This window comes from Nerophis ophidion, linkage group LG06, assembly GCF_033978795.1.
Source record: "Nerophis ophidion isolate RoL-2023_Sa linkage group LG06, RoL_Noph_v1.0, whole genome shotgun sequence".
Lineage (NCBI taxonomy): Eukaryota > Metazoa > Chordata > Actinopteri > Syngnathiformes > Syngnathidae > Nerophis > Nerophis ophidion.
Window position 1 is genome coordinate 54142571 of NC_084616.1, and position 15535 is coordinate 54158105.

Genomic DNA, 15535 nt, shown 5'->3' on the forward strand with positions numbered 1-15535 from the left:
CGCCACCACCATCCACTCGGTGGGCCAGCAGCAGGACCACCATCCACTTGGTGGGCCAGCAGCAGGGGGCGCCACCATCCTCTCTGGTGGGCCATCAGCAGGGGGCGTCACTATCCTCTCCGGTGGGGCAGGAGCAGGGGGTGCCACCATCATCTCCGGTGGGCCAGCAGCAGGGGAGGCCAGCATCATTTTCGGTGGGCCAGCAACAGACGGCGCCACCATCATCTCCGGTGGGCCAGCAACAGACGGCGCCACCATCCTCTCGTCGGCCACGGATGTGGTTGTTTCATGGGCAACTGCTTCGCCAATTGTGGTGGCATTCAACTCGCTGTCGCTACCTGACTCTTCCACGCTGGTTGCGGGGACACTTCGCCTGGCGGCCCACATCCTTGTCCTCCGTCCACCTTCCTGTGACTTTGGACTGTTTTTTGGGGAGGGTTTCTAGAACGTCTAGTATCCGTTATGGGAAGGGAGGCTACTGTCAGGCGTGCCCCTGACAGTTTGGTTGTGTTTTAGTTTTTCCTCTGTGTTGGTTGTATTTCCTGTCAGTGCTCTTGTTTTGGTTTTGTTTCCTGTTTATCTCCCTGAGTGCTGTGTCCCCTCAGCTGTGACTGATTGGTACCTGGCCATACCTGGTGTCAATCAGCCAGATACTATTTAAACCTGCTTTGTCCTCCACTCGGTGTTGGAGTATTGTCGTGTTGTGTTGTGTCATGTCGTGTCGATGTCACCACTACCTGTCATTGTCGATATCGTTATAGCTGCTACCTGTCGTTCTACTACTTGTCCTTGTCGCCGTCGTCGTAACGGTAAGCTGTTCCTGTTAGCTATTTGTAGTTTGCTTTCTCCTAGCTCTTTTGTTTCGAGTTTTCTTGTTAGCCATTAGCTGTTTCCAGTTTTTCTGTTTGCTCATTCCTGTTTTCAGTTTTGGCTATACCTAGTTCCTGGTTTGTGTTTTTTACCTTTTATTTTGAACATTAAATCTTGTTTTCCTGGACAAAGCCTGCCTTCTCTGCATCTTGGGGTTCGTCACCAACATACTGTGACAGTCTGGACTGCAGGCGGGCCAGGAAAGTACCCACACTCTTTTTTTTACAAAGCCACGCTGTTGTAACACGTGCTAAATGTGGCCTGGCATTGTGTTGCTGAAATAAGCAGGGGCGTCCATGAAAAAGACTGTGCTTGGATGGCAGCATATGTTGTTCCAAAACCTGTATGTACTTTTCAGCATTAATGGTGCCTTTACAGATGTGTAAGTTACCCATGCTTTGGGCACTAAGGCACCCCCATACCATCACAGATGCTGGCTTTTAAACTTTGCGTCGATAACAGTCTGGATGGTACGCTTCCCCTTTGGTACGGATGACACCTTGTCGAATAGTTCCAAAAACAATTTGAAATGTGGACTCATCAGACCACAGAACAATTTTCCACTTTGCATCAGTCCATCTTAGATGATCTCGGGCCCAGAGAAGCCGGCGGCGTTTCTGGATGTTGCTGATAAATGGCTTTCGCTTTGCATAGCAAAGAGCTTTAACTTGCACTTACAGATGTCGTGACGAACTGTATTTAGTGACAGTGGTTTTCTTAAATGTTCCTGAGCCCATGTGGTGATATCCTTTAGAGATTGATGTCAGTTTTTGATACAGTGCCGTCTGAGGGATCGAAGGTCATGGTCATTCAAAGTTGGTTTCCGGCCATGCCGCTTACGTGGAGTGACTTCTCCAGATTCTAGGAACCTTTTGATGATAATATTGTCAGGCTTGTCCCTGACAGTTTGGTCTATGTCTTAGTTTTTTCTCTGCCTGTGTCTTTGTTTCCTGTTTTTATCTCCTGTCAGCGCTCTTATTTTGTCTGTTTTCTTTTTTTCTCCCTGGGCGCTGTTTCCCCTCAGCTGCGACTGAGTGGCACCTGGCCACACCTGGTGTCAATCAGCTTGCTCCTATTTTTACTTCCTTTGTCCTCCAGTTAGTGCTGGATTATTGTTGTGCCGTGTCGTGTCGATGTCACCACTACCTGTGTTGTCGCTTGTAGCTTTGTCTACTTCTGTTCACTCTGCTCATGCCATTGTTCGGTCGTGTCACAGTAAGTGTTTTTGTCCTTAGACAAGTTTGTTATCCGCCTTGTGCGCACATTTTTTTGGTACCCTTTTGGTTTGTTCTTGTTTTAGTGTTTAATTAAATCATGTTTTCTTACGCAATGCCTGCCTCCTTCTCTGCATCTTGGGGTTTGGCACCAACAAACTCTGACAAATATGGACCGTAGATGTTGAAGTCCCTAAATTTCTAGCAATTGCACTTTGAGAAACGTTGTTCTTAAACTGTTTGACTATTTTCTCATGCAGTTGTGGACAAAGGGGTGTACCTCGCCCCATCCTTTCTTGTGAAAGACTGAGCAATTTTTGGGAAGCTGTTTTTATACCCAATCATGGCACCCACCTGTTCCCAATTAGCCTGCACACCTGTGGGATGTTCCAAATTAGTGTTTGATGAGCATTCTTCAACTTTATTAGTATTTATTGCCACCTTTCCCAACTTATTTGTTATTTTTGCTGGCATCAAATTCTAAAGTAAATGATTATTTGCCAAAAAAAATGTTTATCAGTTTGAACATCAAATATATTGTCTTTGTAGCATATTCAACTTAATATGGGTTGAAAAGAATTTGCAAATTATTGTATTCTGTTTATATTTACATCTAACAATTTCCCAACTCATATGGAAACGGGGTTTGTAGTTACGGCATGGCTTCGTTCTTCAGACAGGAAATAATATTTTTCTTTATACATTGTCGTTACGCTTTTTAATTTAGATGACTCTCATTCTGTATTAGTAGCGGAATTTATTATTCAAATCAAAATTCCCAAAGTAGGAAGTCCATCCGTGCCATTGTGTTGCTGTAACTGCATTACTTCCTGTATGAATGACTCCCACACTCCCCAGATGAAGGTGAAATTCCTTTATAAAAGCTGTTGTTACTACTAGCAACAAGCTGCCTGCTTCTCAATGTTTTTGCACTGGTTTTGAGGCCAGAAGCAGTATAAGGTGTCACAAGTGTGTCTTGACCTCTGAATAATCTTATGTTCTATTTTCCCCAATAGACTAATATGTGGAGACAGTAAATGTTCAATCAGAAGCTGACTCCATCTTAATTTAGTCGCGGCCTGTGTGATATCGGTTCAGCTTGCCGTCTGGACTAAAATAATATTAGCTCCATATGGATTTTTGCACAACACTTTATCATTGTATTTCTCCAGTTCACTTTGTATGTACAGTACTGGCTCTGAACGGTAATGAACAGCAATTTGGAAAAAGTATTTTTGTTCTCTCCACTTGTGATTATCCATCAGCCACAGAGATCAATATCATCTTGTTCATAGGACCATCTTTTACTGTATGTAGGCTGCCCACTGGGTTTTATTTCTAAGTCATTTAAAAAGTTGACAATGAACTGGATGCCCTATGGCCTGATAGCTTGCAGACTTCAGTCACCTAAAGCGTGTTTTGACCCTGACACAAATTCCCCTTCCCATTCCACACTGCTGTGCGCCATCGGTGCCATCTCCGGTAGGAGATTTCAGCTGGCGTGTAGGTGCTTCCCCGCGTGTTGACAGTTAAGCAGGTGGAATATGAGCTGTTGGCCAAGTTTCCTCTGACACCTCTCGGGTTCACATGGTCACCACTTTTCATATTTGACATGTATTGAATACTCTGCTAGCTTCTTGTTGTGTCCTCTTTATGTAAACGTGGCCTCCTCCTAAGTCAGACACGATAGCTCTGAGTAAAGATGCAGTCAACATTAACCTGGCCACACACATCGAGAATGTTTAATTAGTATATTGTCTCTTAAACAATGTCTTTCCAGTACTCATCGAACCTCGATCTATGTAATGTGATGGGACTCACAGTCAGTCATTACTTCTGCACCATATCACTGCAGTAATAAAATGATGTGCACAATGCTGCACAATCATAAAAGATTAATATTAATCCTCTAAGCAGATGAATTCCAAGTTTCTAATCCGTTTTTGGGAAGGCCCTTTTATGTCCCAGCATGACTGGGCTCTTGTGTATAAAGTAAGATCCAGGAGGGTATGCTTGGATGAGTGTGGAAGAGAGAACCTGACTTTACTTTTAAGCTATGGATGTAACAATATAAACGTTTTATATCACGGTTATTGTCATCAAAATTATCAAGGTTATCAGTATTATAACGGTATTGGGGAATGTGCTCAAAATATACTCATACACACTTACAGCCAAGTTTTATTTAAAAATAAATACAATAAATAAATAGCCACACAAGATACGTTCTTGGCAAAATAAATATGTTCTACAATCATATTGTTCTGGCTACTTAAGAGCTATATTATTTGTATTTGAGTGTTTAAATATCTTGATCTTCTTCCGTGTTAATTTGAAAATGTTTTAGTGTTTGAAAAAAACAGGCACGTCTCCTGGGTTCACTCCCTGTTGACATATTCCTTCAAGTATTGATAGATTGTTCTGTGTAAAGTGAGCACAGCCTGTAGGTTCAGTGTGCACAATTGTATATCTTAACTTTTCAGACATAACGTGTTTCTATAAGTTTAGATAGGCACTGGAATAGGGGTGTAATGGTATTGTAGATACCGCGGTATTTCGGTTTCAAAGTCTTCACACTAATGCTGTGACGTGTGACGATATCAAACAAAAACCTGTGGTGTAGTTTTTTTCCGGCCCTTAAGCGTTGGCCGGGTCTTAAAATGAAATACATCTCCCAGAATCATCTGCACAGCAGATGGGACATGGAACACCATAAGCAGGAAGTGAAGTGTGTTTGTAGTAAATGAGAACATTTGTTTTTGTTTTTTGTGATATTTCCTGAAAATGTTCATTAAATATATTCATAACTGTCTGAGTTATGTTGCTAACAAACACACACCCTGGCGAAACCATAACCTCTTTGGCAGAGGTAAGACAATCTATGTTCTGCAAAGCGAAGCACAGCCCTTTTGCCTGTAGCGTTTCCAAGGCGACAAAGAGCTAGCTGGTCATGCCGCAGTGCACGGAAGGAAATCACCAAAAAACAATGGTACACCGCAGGAAATAGGAGTAATCTGAAAAGCCGTTAGATAAATCCACAATCTATTCATCCATTTACCGGTTGTCCCAATGTCGCGGGGTAGCTGGAGCCTCCCCCAGCTGGACTCAAGTAGAAGGCTCCATACACCCTGGACAAGGGGCTACCTCATAAACCGTCTCCCAGAAAATATATATAAAGCCAATAAAGCTAAAAATCAATTTGTGAAGTATTTTCATTATAAAAGTTACATTGTCATAGTTGCATTTTCTGAGAAACAGCATTTTCCAAACTAATGAGGTGGCTACTTGTCCTGGGTGTACACCGCCTTCCGCCCGAATGGAGCTGAGATAGGCTCCAGCTCCCCCCGCGACCCGGACCGGGACAAGTGGTAGAAAATGAATGGATGGATACCCGCGACCTCGTAAGAGACAAGCGGTAGACAATAGATGGATGATTAAATTGAACGTTATTTTTTACACTGGATGTTTACATTGTCACTTTAAAAATACTCAACTGTAAGTTGTTTTTTTTTTTTATATTTGAACATTTTGTTAGTGTTCAATTACAGTAAGTGTGTTTATCCTAAACATTCCTGCCACTTCAATTGACATACAATGGCTTTTTTAACCCTTTTTTTTCTTGGACATGATATACCACAATAACACCAAAACAATATGACACAATGATGCCGTTACATTCCAATTAGGAAATGTAGATTTTTTTAAAATAGGGAAATATATTAATGTATCTTGTATTCATGTTAGCATTTAAAGGATAACTACACTTTTTGGGGGAATTTTGCCTATCATTCACAATCCTTATGAGACGAGAAAACAAAAGTTTTTTTTTTCTCGCTTTCTAACATATACAAATCAGATCGTTCTTGATGGCTAGCAAAGCAGCTAAGGGAGCTATTTTAAAGTATTAGCCCACATTTCATGCTTTGTTTGTACACGGCTAGCAAGACATCATATGCACTGTAGTTGTACGGTGATGTTCTGTACGCATCATGATCAATATAATCAAAGTTTGACACACTCTGTTTGGTCCTGCAGTCCAGACGTTTTTATTCAGTTTATTTGGGTAAGCACTCCATTTATGTCAAAATAGATTGTTTTACATTAAGCAGCTTTGAGTTACACCGACCTCACTGTCTCAGCTTTTTCCGTATATTTAGCTTCAAAAAGATTAGGTTGTGAATCCTCATTTCATCGAAAATAGTCGTCTTTGGAGTTTGTTGCCGAGTTTGATCTCTTGGTATGAAAATGTATCATCATGGTTTTTGTGACCAAAATCATCACGGTTATCATTATTATCGTGGTATTTTTAAAAAAGCTAAACATTTTCAAAAAGTACTTATATGGAAATCTTTTGACCAAGTTCTATTTTAAAAATTACATGCAAAATGACAGCATGGTGGAACAGGGGTTAGTTAGTGCCTGTGCCTCACAATAAGAAGGTCCTGTGTTCGATCTCCGGGCTTGGGGTCTTTCTGTGTGGAGTTTGCAAATTATTTGGGAAAGTACGGCAGGCCGGATTGAAATACTTAACAGGCCGCATGTTGCCCCCGGGCCTTCATTTCCCCAGGTCTGCCCTAGTGTGTGATTGTGAGTGTGGATGTTGTCTCTCTATCTGTGTTGGCCCAGCAATGAGGTGACGACTTGTCCAGGGTTTACACGACCTTCCGCCTGAGTGCAGCTGGGATAGGTTCCAGCACACTCTGCGACCCTGAAAGAGACAAGCGGTAGAAAATGAATGGATGGATGGACATTCAAACTGATTTCCTTTGTAGAATAAACATTATTGTAAATAAGAACACTGTTTCATGGACCTCAAGTAGAAATTGAATGTGGGTATGAAAGCAACAGAAACATTATAAACAAAGTAATATGGCAGAAAAAAATTATAACACAAATAAAATAAATGTGAAAATTGTGCAAGATAGCACTTTATGGACATAAGAGATAAAAAATAAAAACATGTTTTTTTGTTAATTACAAATTTTACCGGTATTACTAACCGTCGGGAATTTTACACGGTTTATCATTATACCGATTCCTGTTACATCCCTGTGTACATGGTATGATTATTATTAATTAATCAAATTTGAGTACCAAGATCTTGAGACTGATTGGGTGAGTGGATTGCTTGAACCTGCACTGATTGGAGTAGCGGCTGCAAATCGTAAGGGCGCTTAAAGTCAGCTGACATATCATCTTTAAACGATGTCATGTGTGACGTGGGTTACACTTGAATTGCTATTGCAACATCCAGTGGACACATTTATAGCTAATTTTTTAATTGAGCAAACTAAAGATTAAACTTGTTCACGGGCTTGATACGGCCCACGGGCATTACGTTTGACACCACTGCTTTAATATTAACAAAACAAACAATACTGTAATACAATGATCACGTACGTAAAATATACAAAACTAAATAAATAAATACTTTTACGGATGAACTCGAGTCTTAATCAAATCACTATTGGAGGGAAAATAATTTCGCTGTTGAAAGAAAATGTCCTGGAGAACAATGTACACACGCAGTCCAATTCGAAAACTACTTCATACTAGGCTGTAGCTATTTATTGTTTAAGTAATCTATTGATTAGTTTGTTCGATTAAGCGAAACATCCTAAAAAAAAACTCACTTGGCAGCCTCAATGCATTATTTTACAGAAAATAGTTCAAATTAACAATTTCCGTGCTTGCCATAACCTTTATTCTTTTTTCTGTAATAAAAAAAGCAGATGAATTCCAAGTTTCTAATCAATTTCTAACATTGAAGTTGCACTTTTAACATGTGTGCATTGATAAAAGTCAAAGGAAAAAAAAACGTTCCTCTGTTCTCCACCAAACATGTCACGGTGCCCACTTGCCTCCGCTCTCATGTGTGCTTTCATTGCAGAGGCCGTGCGTAAATTATGTTCCGGGGACTCCATGCTATCTCCTTTTTTATACATTTTTATTAGTTACACTCATTAAACTATTAATCGAAGCAACGGAATATAAATCAAAGCTTAGACATATCATCAATTGTGAACATTTTGTAGTCGGCTGACAAAAATATAAGCGTTAACACAAACCGGATCGCACTTGAGTGACCACTAAGTACTTTTTTAAAATGTTAGGGCCCGACAGGAGTACCGGACTGCAAGTGTGGTTGGCTTGATAGCACTCTTGTACTTGTACTCAAACTACTTTTATGGTTAAACAATATGAACTTATTAGATACACTGTGTCTTTCTTATCATTCTTTGACACAGGTCATCTTTTTTAACACACGCCAGCATAGTTTGTCTTGTTCCTGGAAAGCTGAGCACTACTTTGTCAGCTAGGGCCAAAGAGAGTTCGTACTTGTACAATAGGACTTTGTGCCTGTCTCTGTCAGGGAACTACCTTTTATTCAGCTATTCATTCACACAGTCCGAGCGAACGGGCTGAACCTGACACGGCCGGGTGAAACCACACAGAGGACTGCCGCCTCTGACAACCCCTTGTCACTTCTCTCTCTGTCTCTCTCTCTTTTGCTCTCTCTCACTCTCTCTGCCTGTCTCTCTCTTTCTCTTTCTTTTGCTCTCTCTCTCTCTCTTTCTTGCTCTCTCTCGCTCTCTCTCTCTTTCTCTTTTGCTCTCTCTCTTTCTCTTTTGCTCTCTCTCTCTCTCAATTTCAATTCAATTTCAATTTAAAGGGGCTTTATTGACATGGGAAACATACGTTTACATTGCCAAAGCCAGCATTAAAACACAATCAAAACAATTGAAATGTATCAAACTTAAACACCTATTGAAATTGAAACTATGTACAATTAAAATATAGGTCTATTATAATAATAAATCTGTGGACAGAATTGTGTCACAATGCACCTTTTAAGAGAAAAAAAAGTCAATACTATTTATAAAAAAATTATCATAGAATAAAAATAAAAACAATCTCTCTCTCTCGCTCACTCTCTTTCTCTGTCTCTCTCTCTTCTGTCTCTCTCTACAAGTCAAAGAGCTGCATCTTTATCGCATTTTTGCAACATGCTGAAGTCATCTCCTTTACTGACACAACTACACTATTCTTTGCCTCCCAGGCCTACTGTCTAACACGCACATACGATTAACATTTCCTGCCAATGCAATTTTAATGCAGCTGCAGAAAAAGATATGTTGTGTTTCTTTTAGTGAACACATACTGTAGGTTTTTACTTTTTCACACAGTTTGGCTATCATTTTCCCTCCATGCGTGTGGCACACCCATGCAAACATATGCAAACACGCACGTGCAAACACACATATTTGTGCAGAAGCTTCCAGCCAATCATTGCTGCTAGAACTCTCTGGCCTAATTCTCCTCTTACTGATCTGTGTTTGCGTCAGTAAAACTGTTGTCATACAAAGCAATGGACTTGTGTGTCACTCTGCGAAAACAAAGAGAGGTTAACTTCTCACAAACGCTCAGATTCTTCCGGAATTTTGCTAGGCATCGTTTGAACAGTTAATGCAAACTAACACTGCATTACATTATACAGCGCTGCAAACACTGCTGCTATAACACTCAAAATATCTATTTGAGCTGACATCATTCTCATTGATCTGGCTGGAAATAATCACATGTTTAATAAGATGAGATGCATTAGTGCCACTTTTTAATCAACATATAAGCAGTCAAAGTAAAGCTGCTCTTTGCAATAACATGCATTATCTGTTTTTTTTTTACTGCTTTCTGTTGTCTGGCCGTAAGGAGGTTGTGACTACAGTATGTTTATCTACTATATGCTCCACCATGGTCAATAAAAAAAAAAAAAACTTTTATTTATAATAGTTCATGTTCTTTAATTGCACTTTATGAGATGTACCAAAGTTTCGCGTTGTTGTAGCTACACCCTGGTTCAGATGGCCTTAGACAATTATGGCAGCAATGGACGATTGACAGTGCACGTGTTTGCGTGGGTATTTATGCAGAGGTATGAGCCAGCTTGATATGTTTCCAAAGGGGCTATTGTCCCTAGGATTGTTAGTAATTCACCTTTTGAATGTGATATTTTTGAGAAACATGCTGACTCACCAAGCCTGCTGATCCCAGTTGTCACCAGCAACTGTTTGTTGCTGATAGTCGTCATCTCGTTACGGCAGCACGAGGGTCCACAGACCAAAACATTTAAACTATGCATTAACTAGAGCTGGACAAATTTGGTAAAAATAATAATCACAATTATTTTGATGGCTATTGTAATCATGATTAATAACATGATTATTTATTAATTTGAAAACACAAGTATTTTTTCTAATACCAATACTTAACTTTAAATATAGTTTAGGAAAACGGATATAATCCACAACAAATAAACCACAACAAGTAAATAATAATAATAGTAATAACATACATTTAAATAACAATAACAATATAAAAAAAAAGAAAAATGAAGTTGTTTTTTTTAATTGTTTTTTAATTCCATTTTTTACCCCAGAGATAAAAAATAACAAATAACAATGTTGTTCTGTTGTTCTGGTTGGTTTAGTGATTTTGGGATACAGGCTCATATACTGTTCATTGTATCTATAAAGTGATGGTGTGGTTCGTTGGTAGAGCGGCTGTGCCAGCACCTTTAGGGTTCCTTGTTCGATCCCCAGGTTCAGCTATCCTAGGCAAGACACTTCACCCATGCTTCTGATTGGTCATGGTAAGCGCCTTGCATAGCAACTCCCGCCATCAGTGTGTGAATGTGGAAATAGTGTCAAAGCGCTTTGAGTACCTTGAAGCTAGAAAAGCGCTTTACAAGTATAACCCATTTTTACAAGTCATCCGTTGCTTTTTGCTTATTTGGATAAAGAAGATATATGTTAAAGTCCCTACCAATAAAAACAATGCTTTGGCTACTTTTTTGTTATCAGTGTCCAGTAAGTGAATGGTTAGTATTGGTTTATGTATGTGTCCTGTGATTGACTTGCAACCAGTCCTGGGTGTACCCCACCTGTTAGGTTTCAGCTCACTATATAGACAATAACGCCATAGTCTTTATGAAGAATCAGTTGTTTATTTTTATGCTTACCTTGTTTTTTTTCAGAGCCAGAATACTTCTCCTCAGTACCACGAAAAATGTGTTACAAATTGGACCTACCAAAACCATTATTTTGCATTAATTGAGAATATTAATTGGAGCAAAATCCTGATTATGTGCTGAGATGAAATCATTCATTATACCATGTTACATAATTAGTATAAAACTGCCTTACGCTGCCTAACACACTTTAAAGTACGAATGATTACAGGCAGCAGTAAGAAAGCAGACGACGGAAACTGACCTGTTAGACACATTGCTAGGCAACTGTCTCATCCTAGGGAAGTGACAGATTCATGCACAGTCTTAAATCAAGTGCATTATTGCATGGATGTCTCAATCGACAAGGTCAACTGGTGCAGGAACTCTAAAAGTCAGCGTATAAACCACGACCTGCAAGGAACCACCAGCAGCTCCCAGTCTGTCTGAAAGTAGACAGTGACCATTGTCATGGTCTCTCTGTGCGTTTGTTTTGCGGCACCACAGTAGGAGCAGTCAGTGATGCTCTGAAGAAGGCGGGGCTGAGTGTCTGCTTGTTTGTGAGGTGATATCTCTTCCACCAATAGTGTTTCTACTAAGACAGCTTGGAGTTTGGCTCATACGGTAACTACTGTCAGTTTGGTCATTTGAGAGTTGTTTGAGCAAGACTATTTTGCACAGTTTGAGCTCATTGATTGGAAAGTGGATGCCTTGATACCATCACCGGTTAGTAGAATTGACACAAGTTCCAGGTGGAACACACAACATCAATGTTTGCAAAGAGAGGAGAATATAGAATATATTGTATTATATGGATACATACAGTAATTGTTCTTTCCTTTATCTATCCTTTCTTTCTCTCTCCCTCAGGTGACCCAGAAAAGTGAGGTTGGTCCGTCACACTTGTGAGGTTGACAGCTGGGCGGATGGTAGGTTTTCTTATTTTATTTTTATTTTTGCTAATTCTACTATCCCACTCTACTCTGTAGCAGTGGTCCAATTGGATTTTGATTTCTTGCAGTTGTAGAGTGTCAATATGCAGCTTTTCTATTCCTCTGTAACCCCAGCACGGCGACTTGTTCCTGAATCAAAGATACACTCTCCCTTTTGGACTTAGACATCCACAGAGCCGTCTCAACCTTGCATCATGCCTCAGACAGACCGCTGACTATTCTTTTTCTTCCTCCTCATCCTTCTGTACAGTCTCAGCAGGTTGGCCCTCCACCTCTGCCTCTGAGGATTCCTCAGGGCCCTGCTTTTTTGACCTTCACCAAGCCCCTACTTCTGTGGATCTTTTTGCAGCCGGCCAGGGCTCTGTTGTTGTAGGCATGATGAGACGTGGGACCAGCCTACAGAGCCGCCGCAGCAAGGGGTCAGGATCCGGGAGTGGAGACCGCGATCCTCTCCTGAAAAGCAGCCCAAAGGCCCTGCATCGCCGCTACACTCATGACCCACAGCTGCACACCAGCCGCCCCCGCTCCTCTTCTGCTACTGATACCACACCCAGTAGCCCTGCCCCTGGATGCACAGGCGGTGAAGCTGTGCTGTCATCGGGGTACCAGTCCACAGATGAGACAGACAGGGTGAGTAAAAATGTTTTTAGCAGGCCACTGTCAGTCTAAAATACACTTTTTTACAGCTAATGTATTTCTGTATGTGCTCCAGTTTTGCACACAGTAACAGCAATTAAGTATTAAAAACAAATACATGCTTAAGCAATTTTGCTTGGGTGGAACAAAAGTCAATTAAAAATACTTAAGCCTTTGACCCAATAAAGCTACATTTACGTTGTCGGTGTTTAGTTTTTAGTTTAAATATGTTTGTAACATTGTTATCACCTAAAGCAGTGGTTCTCAACCTTTTTTCAGTGATTGACCCCCTGTGAAATTTTTTTTAATTCAAGTACTCCCTAATCATCGCAAAGCATTTTTAGTTGAAAAAAAGAGATAAAGAAGTAAAATACAGCACTATATCATCAGTTTCTGATTTTATAATTGTATAGCAGTGCAAAATATTGCTCATTTGTATTGTTCTTTCTTGAACTATTTGGAAAAAAAGATATAAAAATAACTAAAAACTTGTTGAAAAATAAACTAGTGATTCAATTGTAAATAAAGATTTCTACACATAGAAGTAATCATCAACTTAAAGTGCCTTCTTTGGGGATTGTAATAGAGATCCATCTTGATTTATGAACTTAATTCTAAACATTTCTTCACAAAAAAAGAAATCTTTAACATCAATATTTATGGAACATGTCCACAAAAAATCTAGCAGTTAACACTGAATATCGCATTGTTGGATTTTTTTTTTTTACAGTTTAAGAACTTGCATTCATATTTTGTTGAAGTATTATTCAATAAATATATTTATAAAGGATTTTTGAATTGTTGCTATTTTTGGAATTTATAAAAAAAATCTCATGTGTCATACCTTCAAGTACCCCCAGGGGTACGCGTACCCCTATTTGAGAACCACTGCCCTAAAGTATTATTTAATGCAGCATTAAAGGTCATAGTTTTTTTGGAAACCATGTATTATTTCAGTTATTAGTGGCACTTCAAAAGAGTTAAATCAAGCAGACACTAGATGGCGTAGTGAGATCAGTCAAGTTTCAAGGATCAATGGGCTTGGTTCATTTGGAGGGTATCCCTGCATTATTAGGTCGGAGAATGTTTTTCTCCCATCATTTGTGTCTATGATTTGAATCTATGCCTATCACAGGATGTCACCTTTCCTTAGTTTCCACATCAAACCTATGCTAGCTATGTCTGGATGACGTGACACTTGTAGTCATTTACTCCCCGGGTTTCATCCCTGCACTGCAACATAGCAATGTCAGCCAGGTCATCCTAGTGCATGGTCGCCGTAGTTACCCTGCAATATGCTATATGCAGCCTATAGTTTCGCATTGATGTGGTTGCCATAGCCACACAGCAGGCGGCCCTGAAACATTTTTGACATCCCGCAGATGTCGAAGGTGACATCTCTTTATTCTCGCATGTCAGAATGACACATATTGTCACCAAGACAATTTGTTTTTCTTTCTTTCTTTTCCTAAACTGTTTCCTTCCGTCTGCTCCCCATGTCTTTATTTCCTCTTTCTCCCTCACAGTCGCCCCTCATTGGCCAGTCAGCTGGACCAATACCCTCCCCCCCAACCCCATAACCTCCCCCCTCATCTCACTGGCAGGAAGCAGAGGGCAACCTTGCCTTGTCGAGATGAGTTAACACTAGCTTTGTTTGTGACAGCAGTTTTGTTATCAGCACTGTTTTAATTTAGCATTTCAGAGGAAGATGTGGTGAGGTGTGTTTGTGTGACTGGATATTGGGAGAGCATGTTTGAGTATCTATGGGACTTAGGGCAACGCAACTTAGCTGTCTTTACCTCTGCTTGCTCTCCCTCCCTTTTATCATCCCTCTCTTTTCACTTGTTTGCACTGTGGACAAATGCAGCGTGGACCTGAGATGTGTGTGCACAAGGATATTTGGAGAGTGGGAGAGTCACATACAGTGTGTGCCTTCAATGTATGCGTGTGTGAGATTGTAGAGTGGCTGATGTAAGGTGGAATGCAATTTGAAGGTAAATTAGAGTTGGGGGTAAAGCAGAGGCTCCAGCTGTAGTCGGGCAAGATGGTGCAGCGCTTCAGCCTTCGTAGACAGCTTTCAAAGGTAAGATTGTGGTCACTGTCACACTGCTCTTCATCTACAGCACTGTGGACAGTGAAAGCAAATACATTTTATTAAGGCTTTTGCATACTGAGTATTACTTTACTTTTTTGTTGTCTTAAAGTTGTTTGCAGCTACAGTATGTCACTTTGTTTTACTTCAGCTTTGTAGCAGTGATACTAATGGTACATAGGGTGAAAGCTCACAGTTTGGTCACAAAATGTACTCAACCCTTAGGTCATTTGATCCATACAGTTACTGAGTAGTGGTCTGTGCATGGTATCTCGAGCCTTGTTAAAGTATAACTTCTGCTACAGCGGCAACTATGGCAGCCTACTGTATGAGATTACTTGGTGCAGTTTTTCAAGCGATGTAAATATTGGAATTGCAGTACATTTCAGAGTTATTTTCAAGTAAAGGTTAATTTACTATTTGGGATGTGCAGATTGATCAGCCACCGATCAGTATGAATTTTCATGAAAAAGTATGTGATCGGCCATTGCCAATTAATGCCTTTTAATGCTGATCATCAAACGCCGAAATTGATATGAAAACAATAAAAAAGGCTAGTGAAGAGATTTCCGAACCTTTAACATATATCAGCCACCTATAATTTCAAACAGGGAAATTCCGAGATAAAATGAAAACAGCAAAAATCGTACCGATTTATAAGACTGGAGAAAAAACACCAGTTTACAAACTACAGACCTGTTTCTCTACTTCCACAATTTCCTAAAATCATTCAACTGTTCAACAACAGATTGGACAAATTCAT

At 40.1% G+C, this 15535-nt stretch overlaps 1 protein-coding gene across 2 annotated transcripts in view; it reads left to right on the top strand.

Moving 5' to 3' along the window:
- Positions 1 to 15535, top strand: part of tmcc1a (transmembrane and coiled-coil domain family 1a) — a 90213-nt gene that overhangs the window by 17722 nt on the left and 56956 nt on the right. The window contains exons 2-3 of one of the 2 annotated variants that reach the window (XM_061904271.1): positions 11962 to 12020; positions 12295 to 12674. In XM_061904271.1, coding sequence (XP_061760255.1) covers positions 12420 to 12674 — 255 coding nt within the window. In that variant the 5' untranslated portion in view covers positions 11962 to 12020; positions 12295 to 12419. Of the gene's footprint in view, positions 1 to 11961; positions 12021 to 12294; positions 12675 to 14289; positions 14764 to 15535 lie in introns of those variants that run through there. The other variant, XM_061904273.1, reaches the window with a different exon arrangement.